Source organism: Pristiophorus japonicus, chromosome 1, assembly GCF_044704955.1.
Source record: "Pristiophorus japonicus isolate sPriJap1 chromosome 1, sPriJap1.hap1, whole genome shotgun sequence".
NCBI lineage: Eukaryota > Metazoa > Chordata > Chondrichthyes > Pristiophoridae > Pristiophorus > Pristiophorus japonicus.
In genome coordinates, this window is record NC_091977.1 from 379,580,098 (window position 1) to 379,597,643 (window position 17,546).

Consider the following 17,546-nt stretch of genomic DNA (forward strand, 5'->3'; position numbering starts at 1 on the left):
ATAAAGAGGAGCCAATTTAAAACCAAGTTGAGAAGGCATTTCTTCTCCCAGAGGGTTGTGAATCTGTGGAATTCTCATCCCAAGGAAGCAGTTGAGGCTAGCTCATTGAATGTATTCAAATCACAGATAGATAGATTTTTAACCAATAAGGGAATTAAGGGTTATGGGGAGCGGGAGGGTAAGTGGAGCTGAATCCATGGCCAGATCAGCCATGATCTTGTTGAATGGCGGAGCAGGCTCGAGGGGCTAGATGGCCGACTCCTGTTCCTAATTCTTATTTTCTTATGTTCTTATGACTCAACAGTCCAATACGACAGCCACAGACTCTGTCACAGATGGGACAGATAGTCGTTGAGGGAAGGGGTGGGTGGGACTGGTTTGCCGCACGCTCTTTCCGCTTCGTGCGCTTGATTTCTGCACACTCTCGGCGTTGAGACTCAAGGTGCTCAGCGCACTCCCGGATACACTTTCTCTACTTATGGCAGTCTTTGGCCAGGGACTCTCAGGTGTCAGTGGGGATGTCACACTTTATCAGGGAGGCTTTGAGAGTGTCCTTGTAACGCTTCCACTGCCCACCTTTGGCTCATTTGCCGTGAAGGAGCTCCGCGTAGAGCACTTGCTTTGGGAGTCTCGTGTCTGGCATGCGAACTATGTGGCCTGCGCAGCGAAGCTGATCGAGTGTGGTCAGTGCTTCAATGCTGGGGATGTTAGGCTGGACAAAGACGCTGATGTTGGTGTGCCTCTCCTCCCAGGGGATTTGTAGGATCTTGCGGACCCATCGTTGGTGATATATCTCCAGCAATTTGAGGTGTCTACTGTACATGGTCCATGCCTCTGAGCCATACAGGAGGGCAGGTATTACTACAGCCCTGTAGACCATGAGCTTGGTGGTAGATTTGAGGGCCTGGTCTTCAACATTCTTTTCCTCAGACGGCCAAAGGCTGCACTGGCGCACTGGAGGCGATGTTGAATCTCCTCATCAATGTCTGCTTTTGTTGATAAGAGGCTCCCGAGGTTGGGAAATGGTCCACGTTGTTGAGGGCCGCGCTGTGGATCTTGATGACTGGGGGGCAGTGCTGTGCGGTGAGGACAGGCTGAAATGCAGTCTTTGGCCAGGGACGCCTAGGTGTCGGTGGGAATGTTGCATTTTATCAAGGAGGCTTTGAGGGTGCCCTTGAAATGTTTCCTCTGCCCACCTGGAGCTCGCTTGCCATGTAGGAGTTCCAAGTAGAGCGCTTGCTTTGGGCATGCGAACAATGTGGTCCACCCAACAGAGCTGGTCGAGTGTGGTCAGTGCTTCGATGCTGGGGATGTTGGCCTGATCGAGGGCACTAACGTTGGTGTGTCTGTCCTCCCAAGGGATTTGTAGGATCTTGCAGAGACATCGATGGTGGTATTTCTCCAGCGATTTGAGGTGTTTACTGTCTAAGGTCCATGTCTCTGAGCCATACAGGAGGGCGGGTATCACTACAGCCCTGCAGATGATAAGCTTGGTACCAGATTTGAAAGCCTGATCTTCGAGCAATCTCTTCCTCAGGCAGCCAAAGCAGTTGCTGACAACTGCAATATAAGATCCTCCAGCCTCCGTTTAAATATGCCGCAAATAGCGCCTGCAGCACCCTGGGACCGCCTGGTTTATTTAGTCATTTTCTGGGGCGGTTGTTAAATGAGGCGTTAGGGTCAAAAGTTCCATCCTGGGCGCTAGTGCAGCCTTGCACAGCGCTTTACGTCATACTGACGATCAAAACGGAGGGCGGGGTGGTAAGTTTTTGTGCCACCGCAAAACCATTTGCGAAACTTCCAGCCGGGTGCTAAATCCTGGACGTCCCATTTCATGCCCAGAAACAGAATTTACTGCCCAGCCGGGGCACGAAACGAGGCACAAAAGAGCGGAAAATCCAGCCCTTTACGTCTGCATCTGACTGCTGTTTACGTTAGAATGGTTACATTTTCTAACAAGACAAAGATGGTAATCATGTGATAATTAGAGACTTTCTGTCTGCTGACAAATTCAACATACTTGTTTTTATTTACTGATTCTGTCTCTGTTTTCTGCCTGTGTCGTAAGTGACACTAATTATAATGTCTCTATGTTCTAACTGTTGAAAAAGTACAGGTGAGACACTAGGGGGCTTGATTTTGACTTTTTGGCAGCTGTTCATGCCAGTGGCCATAATTTTGAGGCTCCAGCCTTATTTGAATTTGACCTGCATGCTGCAAACACCAAACAGGCATCTCGATGCAGCTCGCCAGTTCTGGGCATCAGGAATGTTATCCAGCTGGGAAGCCAACAGGTAGTTCTTCACAGCAGGGGGGGTGGGGGGTGCGGGGTGGGGGGTACGGGGTGGGGGGTGCGGGGTGGGGGGTACTGGGTGGGGGGTGGGGGGGAGTGGGGGGTGGGGAGCAGGGTGCGGAGTGGGGTTGGGGGGTGCGGGGTACGGGGGGTGGGGGGTACGGGGTGGGGGGTGCGGGGCGGGGGTTGCCGGGTTGGGGGGGGCGGGGGGTGCCGGGTGGGGGGGCGGGGGCAGGCTCCTCCCAGTCCACAAAAATATAATTTGAAAAGAAAGTCTGGCCATATCTGTTATGTATGTAACCCTATGTAGCCAGTATTATACCGCCACCAGAGAGCGTACCTGTTGGAATGCCAAGGGATCCCAGCATCCCTTGGGAGCACTGTATATACGCAGGCCTCCCATGCTGTACCAGCACTCTGGAGTTAGAATAAAGCAACTAAGGTCACACTTACTCATGTCTACAGTACTCAGTTACATTACTTTAGTTGAGACATAACAACAGGCGACAAGATAACGAACCACCACGCGAAAATGCAGAGAACTGTTGGCATTCTGGAGAAATTCTCAGAAGGGTACAATTGGGAGGTCTTCGTGGAGTGACTCAACCAATACTTCGTGGCCAACGAGCTGGAAGGGAGCGCAAACGCTGCCAAACGAAGGGCGATCCTCCTCACCGTCTGTGGGGCAACAACCTATGGCCTCATGAAGAATCTTCTTGCTCCGGTGAAACCAACAACCAGATCATATGAAGAATTGTGTACGCTGGTCCAGGAGCACCGAAATCCGAAGGAGAGCGTTCTGACGGCAAGGTATCGATTTTACACATATCAACAGTCTGAAGGCCAGGAATTGGCGAGCAAAGTCGCCGAACTAAGGCGCCTTGCAGGACATTGCGAATTGGATGGATTCCTGGAGCAAATAATAAGAGACTTTTTTGTGCTTGGCATTGGCCATGAGGTTATCCTTCGCAAACTATTGACTGTTGAAACACCGAACCTGAGCAAAGCCATAACGATAGCCCAGGCATTTATCTCCACCAGCGATAACACCAAACAAATTTCGCAGCATAAAGATGCATCGGCAAATACTGTACACAAAGTAACGTCGTTTTCAGGCAGGAATGCATATGGCAGAACATACACCCCTGCAGCTGCACGACCTCAGATGACTCAGAGTCCACCATCCAGCGTTAATGCAAGGCAATTGATACCTTATTGGTGCTGCGGAGGCGATCATAGAAACATAGAAAATAGGTGCAGGAGTAGGCCACTCGGCCCTCCGAGCCTGCACCACCATTCAATAAGATCATGGCTGATCATTCCCTCAGTACCCCTTTCCTGCTTTCTCTCCATACCCCTTGATCCCTTTAGCCGTAAGGGCCACATCTAACTCCCTCTTGAATATATCCAATGAACTGGCATCAACAACTCTCTGCGGTAGAGAATTCCACAGGTTAACAACTCTCTGAGTGAAGAAGTTTCTCATCTCAGTCCTAAATGGCTTACCCCTTATCCTTAGACTATGTCCCCTGGTTCTGATCTTCCACAACATCGGGAACATTCTTCCTGCATCTAACTTGTCCAGTCCCGTCAGAATTTTATATGTTTCTATGAGATCCCCTCTCATCCTTCTAAACTCCAGTGAATACAGTTGATCCAGTCTCTCTTCATATGTCAGTCCTGCCATCCCAGGAATCAGTCCCGTGAACCTTCGCTGCACTCCCTCAATAGCAAGAACATCCTTCCTCAGATTAGGAGACCAAAACTGAACACAATATTCCAGGTGAGGCCTCACGAAGGCCCTGTACAACAGCAGTAAGACCTCCCTGCTCCTATACTCAAATCCCCGAGCTATGAAGGCCAGCATACCATTTGCCTTCTTCACCGCCTGCTGTACTGCATGCCAACTTTCAATGACTGATGTACCATGACACCCAGGTCTCGTTGCGCCTCCCCTTTTCCTAATCTGTCACCATTCAGATAATATTCTGCCTTCGTGTTTTTGCCACCAAAGTGGATAACCTCACATTTATCCACATTATACTGCATCTACCACGTGTTTGCCCACTCACCTAAACTGTCCAAGTCACCCTGCAGCCTTTTAGCGTCGTCCTCACAGCACCACCCAGCTTCGTGTCATCTGCAAACTTGGAGATATTACACTCAATTCCCTCATCCAAATCATTAATGCATATTGTAAACAGCTGGGGTCCCAGCACTGAGCCCTGCAGCACTCCACTAGTCACTGCCTGCCATTCTGAAAAGGACCCGTTTATCCCGACTCTCTGCTTCCTGTCTGCCAACCAGTTCTCTGTCCACGTCAGTACATTACCCCCAATACCATGCGCTTTAATTTTGCACACCAATCTCTTGTGTGGGACCTTGTCAAAAGCCTTTTGAAAGTCCAAATACACCACATCCACTGGTTCGCCCTTGTCCACTCTACTAGTTAAATCCTCAAAATATTCCAGAAGATTTGTCAAGCAGGATTTCCCTTTCATAAATCCATGCTTGACTTGGACTGATCCCGTCACTGCTTATCAAATGTGCTGCTATTTCATCTTTAATAATTGATTCCAACATTTTCCCCGGGGATTTATCGGCCTTCAATACCATCAATTTCCCTAACACAATTTCCCGCCTAATAAGGATTTCCTTCAGTTCCTCCTTCTCACTAGACCCTCGGTCCCCTAGTACTTCCGGAAGGTTATTTGTGTCTTACTTCGTGAAGATAGAACCACAGTATTTGTTCAATTGGTCTGCCATTTCTTTGCTCCCCATTATAAATTCACCTGATTCTGACTGCAAGGGACCTATGTTTGTTTTCACTAATCTTTTTCTCTTCACATATCTATAGAAGCTTTTGCAGTCAGTTTTTACGTTCCCAGCAAGCTTCCTCTCATACTCTATTTTCCCCCTCCTAATTAAACCCTTTGTCCTCCTCTGCTGTATTACAAAATTCTCCCAGTCCTCAGGTTTGCGCTTTTTCTGGCCAATTTATATGCCTCTTCCTTGGATTTAACACTATCCTTAATTTCCCTTGTTAGCCACGGTTAAGCCACCTTCCCCATTTTATTTTTCAGACAGGGATGTACAATTGTTGAAGTTCATCCATGTGATCTTTAAATGTTTGCCATTGCCTATCCACCGTCAACCCTTTAAGTATCACTCGTCAGTCTATTCTAGCCAATTCACATCTCATACCATCGAAGTTACCTTTCCTTAAGTTCAGGACCCTAGTCTCTGAATTAACTGTGTCACTCTCCATCTTAATAAAGAATTCTACCATATTATGGTCACTCTTCCCCAAGGGGACTCGCACAACAAGATTGTTAATTCGTCCTTTCTCATTGCACATCACCCAGTCTCGGATGGCCAGCCCTCTAGTTGGTTCCTCAACATATTGGTCTAGAAAACCATCCTTAATACACTCCAGGAAATCTTCCTCCACCGCATTGCTACCAGTTTGGTTAGCCCAATCTATATGTAGATTAAAGTCGCCCATGATAATTGTTGCACCTTTATTGCACACATCCCTACTTTCTTGTTTGATGCTGTCCCCAACCTCACTACTACTGTTTGGTGGTCTGTACACAACTCCCATTAGCGTTTTCTGCCCTTTGGTATTCCACAGCTCTACCCATACAGATTCCACATCATCCAAGCTAATGTCCTTCCTTACTATTGCATTAATTTCCTCTTTAACCAGCAACGCCACCCCACCTCCTTTTCCTTTCTGGCTATCCTTCCTAAATGTTAAATACCCCTGGATGTTGAGTTCCCAGCCTTGGTCACCCTGGAGCCATGTCTCCGTGATGCCAATTACATCATATCCGTTAACTGCTATCTGCACAGTTAACTCGTCCACCTTATTCCGAATACTCCTCGCATTGAGGCACAGAACCTTCAGGCTTGTCTTTTTAACACCCTTTGCCCCTTTAGAATTTTGCTGTAATGTGGCCCTTTATACTTTGGGTTTCTCTGCCCTCCATTTTTACTTTTCTTCTTTCTATCTTTTGCTTCTGCCCCCGATCTACTTCCCTCTGTCTCTCTGCATAGGTTCCCATCTCCCTGCCATATTAGTTTAACCCCTCCCCAACAGTACTAGCAAACACTCCCCCTAAAACATTGGTTCCGGTCCTGCCCAGGTGCAGACCATCAATGTCCATCAATGCCCCTTCAAACACTATGTGTGCAAAGGCTGTGGAACAATGGAACACCTCCAGCGAGTGTGCAGACGAGCTGCAAACCCTGCAAACCACCACGTTGCGGAGGAAGACTGATGCATGGCAGATGAAACTGAACAAGAGGCTCAAACCGAGGAGGCAGAAGTGTATGAGGTACACACTTTCATCACGAAATGTCCACCGATCATGTTAAAAGTCGAATTGAACAGAATTCCAGTATCCATGGAACTGGACACGGGTGCAAGTCAGTCTATCATGTGCAAAAAGGCCTTCGCCAGGCTGTGGTGCAACAAGGCACACAGGCCCAAGCTGAGCCCTATTCATACCTAGCTGAGAACTTACACTAAAGAGCTGATCCCTGTAATTGGCAGCGCAGCAGTAAAAGTCTTCTATGATGGAGCAGTGCACAAACTCCCGATATGAATTGTACCAGGAGATGTCCCCACACTGTTCGGCAGAAGCTGGCTGGGAAAAATCAATTGGAACAGGAATGACATCCGAGCGCTTTCGTCCGTCGACGATGCCTCATGTGCCCAAGTTCTGAGCAAGTTTCCGTCGTTATTCGAGCCAGGCATCGGAAGTTTCTCGGGGGCGAAGGTGCAGATCCATGTGGTTCCAGGTACACGACCCATGCACCACAAGGCAAGGGCGGTGCCATATATGATGAGAGAAAGTGGAGATCGAGCTGGACAGGCTGTAACGAGAAGGCATCATTGCACTAGTGGAGTTCAACGAATGGGCCAGTCCGATTGTTCCGGTCCTCAAGGGCGATGGCATGGTCAAACTTTGTGGGGACTATAAAGTAACGATTAACCGTTTTTCACTGCAGGACCAGTACCCGCTACCCAAGGCAGACGATCTATTTGCGACGCTGGCAGGAGGAAAGACATTCACCAAGTTGGACTTGACCTCAGCCTACATGACGCAGGAGCTCGCAAAATCTTCAAAATGCCTCACCTGCATCAACACACACAAAGGTCTGCTCATCGACAATAGATGCCCGTTTGGGATTCGATCGGCCGCAGTTATTTTTCAAAGGAGCCTGCTAAAGTCGGTTACGTGCACCGTGGTTTTCCAGGACGACATGTTGATCACAGGTCGGACACCATCGAACACTTCCAGAACCTGGAAGAGGTTCTAAATCAGCTAGATCATGTAGGACCCAGGTTGAAACGCTTGAAGCGCCAGAGGTTGAGTTCATAGGGAGATGAATCGTGGCAGATGGTATCAGACCCACCGCGCCAAGACGGAGGCCATCAATAACGCGATGGGACCACAGAACGTGACGGAGCTGTGGTCATTCCCGGGACTCCTCAATTATTTTGGTAATTTCCTACCCGGGTTAAGCACCTTGCTAGAACCTCTACATGTGTTGCTACGCAAGGGAGATGACGAGGTATGGGGGAAATCACAAGAGGCTGCTTTTGATAAAGCCAGAAATCTGTTATGTTCCAACAAACTACTTGTTCTGTATGACCCATGTCAACGTTTAGTGCTAGCTTGCGCTGCATCTTCATACGGGGTCGGGTGTGTGTGACAAGCAAATAAATTGGGAACATTGCAACCGGTCACATATGCGTCCAAGAGTATGTCGGGGTTAACAGAGCAATAAGACCGCATTTTGAGGCCCTTACTGCCCTGTTCTCACCGATTTTCCGAAGTGAAATTCGGCCCCTGAATTTCGCTTTAAAATTCAATTTTATTTGAAAATGAACACAAATTAGAATGAGGAAAGGCACGAGCCACAAACTTCCTGGAGATTCTGCTGGACTCCCACCATAACTTTAGTGGGAGACCGGAAAAACTCCCCAGAAAATAGCAGGGAGCCAGTCCATCTTGTAAGGCACAGAAGCCTTAATCCTCTCCTTCAAAAATCCAATGTAGTTTCCACTTCCCTGGCTCAGTCGGGATTTGGTGCATTACTGGAAGCTGAAATGCCAAGTAAGGTGATACCTACTGAAGGTAGTGCCGGAAGGCAAGATGGCATGATCCTACAAAACAATTTGGACCATGGTCCAGGGATTTTCACGTCTCTCAGTTTACTACCCCTTCTGTATTTCATGAAACACAAAACTATCGCTATAACATGTCTGTCTTTTTTTCTAACACAGACAAACAAACAGTCTTTCTGTTAAAAAAATAAAAACTTTCTGTAAATAAAGCTTTTAAAGTTTGTTCTCTAGCTTTTCTCCAAATAATTCTGATCAACAGTTGAGCAGAATTTACTGGAATCTAAAGAAAAATATTCCAGCAGGTCAGCTGATTAACTGGTACTGATGCATGCTGACAAATTGGGAACACTGCACTTTCTTGGCTATAAAATCTACATTCAGCTAACAGAATCACAGCTCTAGACAAAATATATCAAGTTGAAGCTCAGATTTTTGCCAGATTGTGGCCTCAAGTAAAAACTTTAATGAGGGCATTAAAAGACACAAAGACAATTTAATGGGTACATTTCATAATGTTAATGTGAAATATATAAATTTAAAAAGATATTGTTTGAAGCCTTACTTTAGACATTAGAAATTCCAATTACAGAGAAAAGAAATGGCACAGAAAATTTTGTTCAGAAAGTGTTTTGAGTGATTTGTGGGAAAACATAATGCAGTGCCACTTAGTTTGTAATTACACAGGCCTAGAATTTTCTCGGATCTGGTCCGGTTCTGCTCCTGTAACTGTGTGGCGGAAATACCATTTCGGCACGCAAACAGGGTTTCCGCCACAGATCCTGTAAAGCTACAGCAGAGGAGCGGCAACAGCTCCGAAAAAATTCCCGGCCACCGTGACCCATGATAGTTGACACAGCAAAGCTGGACACGAAATGTGGACTCAAAAATTAACAATGGCAAAAGTTGGCACAGAAGTGCGGAGGAAAATTTTGAGAATAGAAAGTAAGCCTTGTGGACAGGATGTGTGTTTTCTATGTTAGATTTTTAATATAGAATATAAATACTTAATGTAATACAAACATGATTATAATATATTATCCCACCTTACATAGTGCTTCTTTCAATTTCTGCTTCAGTGAGTCACTGTCTTGCTGTAGCTCATTAATAATTTGCTTCTTATGGGTAATGGTCTTATTGTCTAAGTCTTGCGCTGAATTTAAGGAAGATAATTCCATTTGCAAATGTTTAATGGTTTCTTCAAACTGAGCCACCTGTAAAAAGAAAAATGACAGGCAACTTTGATAAAAATAATTTACAAGCTAACATTTGTCTCAAATAAAGCTGACATGAGCAACGGCATAGTTGCATGCTACAAATTGTCAATGATCACTTAAATAAAGAGAAATATGAAAATATATAGTAATTTTCTACCTATTCTACTAGCATGTAGTTTAATTCTGCCCTTATTTAATCGGATATAGGCATACCCTGTACATACCTGGGGGTCCTTGTGCATGAATCCCAAAAAGTTAGTTTGCAGGTGCAGCAGGTAATCAGGAAGGTGAATGGAATGTTGGCCTTCATTGCGAGAGGGATGGAGTACAAAAGCAGGGAAGTCCTGCTGCAATTGTACAGGGTATTGGTGAGGCCGCACCTGGAGTACTGCGTGCAGTTTTGGTCACCTTACTTAAGGAAGGATATACTAGCTTTGGAGGGGATACAGAGACGATTCACTAGGCTGATTCCGGAGATGAGGGGGTTATCATATGATGATAGATTGAGTAGACTGAGTAGAAAGCCATTTAGGACCGAGATGAGGAGAAACTTCTTCACCCAGAGAGTGGTGAACCTGTGGAATTCTCTACCACAGAAAGTTGTTGAGGCCAATTCACTAAATATATTCAAAAAGGAGTTAGATGTAGTCAATACTACTGGGGGGATCAAGGGGTATGGCGAGAAAGCAGAAATTGGGTACTGAAGTTGCATGTTCAGCCATGAACTCATTGAATGGCGGTGCAGGCTCGAAGGGTTGAATGGCCTACTCCTGCACCTATTTTCTATGTTTCTATAAAAGAAAAAAATGTTTTCGTTGAACGTATTACTTTTTGCAGGGGAGGATTCAAGTTTGGAATGCAGCCGACATGCATATGAATAAGGTACACCAACTGTAAATCTTTCTAAACGGTAATCAAGTGTAATGGTTATAGTACTAGACTAACAACCTAGTGGCCACAATTCAAATCCCCCAGAACAAGTTATGAAATTGAGTTTAATTATATTGGTAATTTATGGGCTAGCACGAGGAAAATGACCATAAAAGCTGTTCGATCGTTGTAAAAAAATGGTTAATTGGTTCACTTGTGTCCTTCGAGAAATGGATCTGTCTGGTCTGACGTATGTAAATGCGTTGCTTATTGTCCAAAAATAAAAATAAAGTCCAAAGTGACTGAAAGAACCCTAATTCAGATCAGAGGGATGCTAAACAACCTGCTGTCCACATGCACAGGAAAACTCCTCCGTTCACTGAACAAATTATTATGACCAGGCGATAAGCACAGAAAATGTTAAACAAATACTTTACAGCATTCCCATTGCATCTGTCGGAAAGTACATGACAATCTATTTGTGACCTCAATGAAATCAACAGGCCAGTTGTCGATCTCTACACTTCACTAAATACTTCAGAAACCGAATCCAAGCACTATCCCACTAACCTCCCCTCACTACTCCTACAAAAGGATACACAATCTCCGCAAACCAAGGTACGGCGATTCAGACAGCAGTAAAAGGGCAAGAAAGCACATGGTTGATTTTTTTTTAAACTGTCTTATATTCTGGATATGTTTTTGGATTTTCATCGATCACAACCCTGAGGTGAGCCGTTGTTCCTTTGTCCCAGTCTCCTTTCACTTTGCCATAATATCTAGGTGAATTTGTAGCATGCCCTGGGATTGAATAGATAATCCTCTTAACTTTGTTTTGGCTTAGTTTTTCTATCACGTATCCTCACACAATCTTCTTTAACTTTCGAAGGTGGGAAAATACATTAAATTGTGATGGAGGCTTCAACTAGCAAACAAATTTATTAAACAGTCATCATCATATCATCATAGGCAGTCCCTCGGGATCGAGGAAGACTTGCTTTCACTCTTAGCATGAGTTCTTAGGTGGCTGTCCAGTCCAATACGAGAACCACAGACTCTGTCACAGGTGGGGCAGACAGTGGTTGAAGGAAAGGGTGGGCAGGGAGCCTGGTTTGCCGCACGCTCCTTCCTCTGCCTGCGCTTGATTTCTGCATGCTCTCGGCGACGATACTCGAGCTCAGCATCCTCCCAGATGCACTTCCTTCACTTAGGTAGGTCTTTGGCCAGGGACTCCCAGGTGTCATTGGGGGATGTCGCACTTTATCAGGGAGGCTTTGAGGGTGTCCTTGTAACGTTTCTGCTGCCCACCTTTGGCTCATTTGCCATGGACGAGTTCCGAGTAGAGCACTTGCTTTGGGAGTCTCGTGTCTGGCATGCGAACTATGTGACCAGCCCAGCGGAGCTGATCAAGTGTACTCAGTGCTTCAATGCTGGGGATGTTGGCCTGGTCGAGGATGCTAACGTTGGTGCGTCTGTCCTCCCAGGGGATTTGTAGGATCTTGCGGAGACATCGTTGGTGGTATTTCTCCAGCGACTTGAGGTGTCTACTGTACATGGTCCATGTCTCTGAGCCATACAGGAGGGCGGGTATTACTACAGCCCTGTAGACCATGAGCTTAGTGACAGTTTTGAGGGCCTGGTCTTCAACACTCTTTTCCTCAGGCGGCCAAAGGCTGCACTGGCGGCAGTGTTGGATCTCGTCGTCAATGCCAGCTCTTGTTGATAGGAGGCTCCCGAGATAAGGGAAATGGTCCACGTTGTCCAGGGCCGCGCCGTGGATCTTAATGGACAGGCTGGTGGAGGACCTTTGTCTTACTTATGTTTAGCGTAAGGTCCATGCTTTCGTACGCCTCAGTAAATACGTCAAATATGTCCTGGAGTTCAGCCTCTGTGTGCACAGACACAGGCGTCATCCGTGTACTGTAGCTCGACGACAGAGGTTGGGGTGGTCTTGGACCTGGCCTGGAGACGGTGAAGGTTGAACAGGTTCCCATTGATTCTGTAGTTTAGTTCCACTCCAGCGGGGAGCTTGTCAACTGTGAGGTGGAACATGGAGGCGAGGAAGATTGAGAAGAGGGTTGGGGCGATGACGCAGCCCTGCTTGACCCTGGTCCAGACATGGATTGGGTATGTGATGGATCCGTTGGTAAGGATCACGTCCTGCATGTCGTCGTGGAGTAGGCGGAGGATGGTGATGTACTTTTGGGGGCATCCGAAACGGAGAAGATGCTCCATAGACCCTCGCGGTTGACAGTGTCAAAGGCCTTTGTAAGGTCGAAGAAGGCCATGTATAAGGGCTGGCAGTAAGAGTGAATGAACAGCAGGAATGACAATATATATTTAAAACAGCTATTAAACTTAATTATCTCAAGTAAGTATAAAATAAGTCACAACTGTTGCATTCTTATGGAGTCGTTCATTTACTTTTCTTACTGCATATATGGCCTGACTATTACACTCCAAAGGCTTCTGCCAGATTGTACACATTGAACCAGCCAGACTGAGAAATACTGTCCAGAAAAGCAAAACAAATTTAAATAACAATATTTTAAATTTAAAAAGCTGCCAAGTAAGCACATAGTTGAATAAATTTCACAAGATGCTTATAATTGAATTAAATGTCGCCCCCTTTCCTCCCTCAGATACCTGACTTAGACACTACTGTACACAAAATGAGGGGATGAAAAATCAATAAATGAGAGAGATGTACGTAAGAGATCAGAAACTTGAGCAAGGTGAATGGGAGACCAGGAACCAGAGGAGGGAGCAGCAAATTGAGAGTCAGAGAGAGGAGATTTAGTATTGAAATGAGAGCTTCTGCAGAATTGGATTTGAAATTTGGATGTACTACTACCTGAAGACTGGACTACTGCTGTGGAAGAGTTTTGTTGTCAGAAAACTGCGAGATTATCTTTTTTAACATGTGTTACTTTAGAAGCAAATTTACATGATAAGGTCAAACAGCTGAAACATTTCCACTCGCACCCTCCCAAATACACTCAAGTCACTACCATCTCATTAATTCTCAAGAAAGGCAAGACTCCGTTGGCCAAAATTCAGGTCTGCCTGAAACGGGGCGCAACTACCACTTTTTGGCTGCCATGACTGCCGCAATGGTTGCAGCGGCCAGTCGATCAAAATTCAGCGATTTAAAAAAAAATGGCGGCCAGCGGTATTGCCCGGCAGGAATCGGGACTTTGCAGCGGTGTGGGTGGGGAGCATGGAGCGGAGTTTGCACGGGGAAATTCATCTTCTGGTAATTTGTTGTTAGCTGGTGCCTGGCCTTCTTAAAGGCCAGGGTTTGCAGCTAGGCCCTGAGGAGGGAAGGCCTTTCAGTGAAGGCCATGGCTGCTGCACCTGTAGCAAGGAGAGCAACCCGTTTCTCAGATGCCGAGTTGGAGACACTCATGCAGGCTGTGGAGGGAACGAGGAGAGTCCTGTACCCCGATACAGACAGACCAACTCACCAATGCCTGGAGAGAGATAGCTGTGGAGGTCTCAGGGAACTCCATTCATGATTGGACCGCCACCCAATGCTGAAAAAGGATGAGTGACATAATTCATCTGATGAAAGTGAGTATCTGTTCCATGAACTGCTGACCTTCCATCTGTGAGCCTCTCCTTCATCCTTCTCTCATTTCCCACCTTCACTACATAGTCACTGAAGCAGCATTTCATTGTTGAGGCCTATGTGTGCATGTTCTCGCAATGGAGGCACCCTTTCATGTCACAGTTACAGCTGCATGTGAAGAACACGCATTTGAACACTCATTTCTGATGATTAATGACACCGCTACTCAGCAATCATTCTTTGTTTTGCAGGCCAAGTGAATGGAGCAAAGGAGGACTGGTCGTGGCAAGGCTTGGCTTCAGACCCTTACAGCTTTGGAGAAGAAGGTCCAGGCGCTAGTGGGCAGACATGTTGCCTTCCCTGTGGCCTCCGGTACTGCTGATCCCGCTGAGGGCAGCATGGGTAAGTGAAGGCCCTCCTTTAGTGCTATCTCTCCCTGAAAGCGCCAGCACCTACTGTGCCTTTCCTTCTGAAAGTGTGCAAGTTGCAGCCTCCATGCGTCAATTCCCTACCTCCCCTTGTGACATTTATGCATGCAAATGAGAAGCCAAGTGACCTAGCGCTGGTGCGAGTGGGAGGGCAATGCAGGACGACAGCCTTGAAGGCAGTGGCAGCTGAGGCCAGGGAGAGGATTAAGTAGAGACCAAGAGGCGAGGCCTGGACAACAGCCTTGAAGGCAGTGGCAGCCGAAGCCAGGGAGAGGATGAAATAGAGACTGAGACGTGAGGCCTGGACGACAGCCAAGAGGGCAATGACAGCCATGGCGATCCCGACACCCTAGAGGACATTGGGGGCTGGAGCCTGGATGAGCGCCTGGAGCCCGGATGAGCACCTGGAGCCCATTCCAGCTGTTGGCGCCATATCAGATGAGACAGAGGAAGAGGGGGACAATGCTGTCAGCACCGCATCAGTCACAAGCGCCAATTCAGATACTGGGAGTATGCGGTAGGACATAGCAGAGGGGTATGCACTGGGTTTTGCACCTGGGCCTAGCAGGTTGCAGCATGATGACGGGCATAGGGAAACTCTGCTGCCATCTCTCCAGGGGGCGAGTACGCATGGGAGTTCTGCTGAAGAGGACTCAGACGAGCGCATCGATGTTGGGACTTATGAAAGAAGGGTGGAGGCCATGCATTCCCAGATGTTGGGGGCAATGGCAAGGGTGCCGGACAGACTGTTGGAAGTGGTCAGGAGCGTGGTGGAGTCCGCCTCCCGCATTGTCGACAGCTCTGCACACACCATGGAGCCCATCATTGCCAGAGTGCAGGCAATGGTGGACTCCCAGAGAAACCATGCAGATCCAGCTGTGATGCCACGGCTCATTGGTGATGTGGCAGCTGCCATTACAGCACAAGTGCAAGTGAACGAGCGTATCAGTGCTGCTTTCAAGAGGATGGTTGCGGCCCAGGAAGTTCAGAATGCCCTTATGCACTCTGGGTAACAGGCCACGAAGTGTCTTATTGCTGTCATCTCTGGTGGCTTTGAGACTGTGGCTGCTCTCATGCAGTCTCAGCTGGATGCCACCCGACACCTCACTGTCGTCTTCGCGGCTGGGCACATCATCATCACAGGCAGTCCCTCAAAATCGACTTGCTTCCATTTTAAAAGTGAGTTCTCAGGTGACTGTACAGTCCAACACGGGAATTATAGTCTCTGTCACAGGTGGGACAGACAGTCGGTCAAGGAAAGAGTGGGTGGGGAGTTTGGTTTTCCGCACGCTCCTTCCGCTGCCTGCGATTGGTTTCTGCATGCTCTCGGTCACGAGACTCGAGGTGCTCAGTGCCCTCCCGGATGCTCTTCCTCCACTTTGGGTGGTCCTGGGCCAGGGATTCCCAGATGCCAATGTTGCACTTTATCAAGGAAGCTTTGAGGGTGTCCTTGAAATATTTCCACTGCCCATCTGGGGCTCGCTTGCCATGTAGGAGTTCCGAGTAGAGCGTTTGCTTTGGGAGTCTCGTATCGGGCATGCGGACGATGTGGCCTGCCCAACGGAGCTGGTCGAGTGTGGTCAGTGCTTCGATGCTGGGGATGTTGGCCTGATCAAGGATACTGGATTTGAAGGATCTTGCGGAGGGAGCGCTGGTGGTACTTCTCCAGTGCTTTGAGGTGACTACTGTATTTGGTCCATGCCTCTGAGCCATATAGGAAGGCGGGTATTACTACTGCCATGTAGACAATAAGCTTGGTGCCAGATTTGGTGCATCACGGGGCACAGGGGACCTTCCGGTGTGGTGCCACAGCATCGACCTGAGTTCCCTCAGATTGGTGCCGGTGGTTATGTGCTGCCCCCAGGGAGTAACGCAGGCTCCTCAGACCAGGATTCTGATGATGTGCTCTCTCAGGATCACCTCATTCCTGACCCCAGACCTGTCACTCCGCCATTGCCTCCAACCATGGAATCGCCTGAGCCAAGGTAGACTGAACCCTCCAAGGAGGGTGCTATCCAGTCTTCAGCCAGCCCTTCTAGGGCCAGAGCGGGTCAAGGGCATCCTTGAAATACATTTGCCAGGGTCGGCAAAGACACAGACCTCTGGGGTGGCGTGATTGGCAGAGAGGGGGTAGGGAAAGCCAACTCCAGCGGTACCCTACTCCTGACAAAATGTCCAGAACCTGAACTCCTCATCACCAACACCCTGTTCCGCCAGAGGGAGAAATACAAGGCATCGTGGCGACACCCTCGCTCCAAACACTGGCACCTGCTCGACTATGTCATCGTCCGAGGCAGGGATCGCAAGGATGTGCGCATCACCCGTGTCATGACAGGAGCTGATGACTGCTGGACGGACCACCGCCTCATCCGATCCATCATCGACATTAACATTGCCCCAAAGCAGAGGGGACAGCAGAAGCAGTTCTGCAAAAAAGTTAATGCTGGGGCATTTACAGACCCAGCTAAGAGAGCCCTATACAGCCAGCGCCTCACAGCCAATCTGGCGTGCCTTGATGATCCTGAGATGCTGAATGCCCATAGCGCTTGGTCAGCCCTCCAGGCCTCGATAACCAGTGCCTGTAAAGAGACACTTGGTCGCTCAACCAGAAAACATCAGGACTGGTTTGATGAAAATGATCAGGAGATCGAAGAACTAATAGACTGCAAGCGCAAAGCATTTCTGAGCCTCAAGCAACAACCCAACTCAGGAGCTGCAAAACAACAATACAGATGGCTCAAGGCTGAGGAACAACAAAAAACCCGGGACCTAAAGAACAGGTGGTGAATGGAGAAAGCACAGGAGATACAACAACTGACCAACAGCCACGATATAAGAGGATTCTTTGCTGCAGTCAAGGCCACCTACGGTCCAAACTCCCAAGGCCCCACCCCACTCCTGGCCAAGAACAGGGAAACACTCATCAAGGACACCGAGGCTGTCAGGGCCCGATGGAAGGAGCACTTTGAAGATCTCCTCAATTGAGACTCTGCCTTTGACTCAAGTGTTCTCGACTCCATCCCACAGCACG

The 17,546-nt window shown here is 47.8% G+C and overlaps 1 protein-coding gene across 1 annotated transcript in view; it reads right to left on the minus strand.

Annotated features, from left to right (window-relative positions):
• The window catches only part of LOC139266053 (polyamine-modulated factor 1-binding protein 1-like), an 887,264-nt gene that overhangs the window by 483,980 nt on the left and 385,738 nt on the right, over positions 1 to 17,546 (minus strand). The window contains exon 11 of the mRNA XM_070883919.1: positions 9,476 to 9,643. Within this exon, the coding sequence (XP_070740020.1) occupies positions 9,476 to 9,643 (168 nt within the window). The remainder of the gene's footprint in view (positions 1 to 9,475; positions 9,644 to 17,546) is intronic.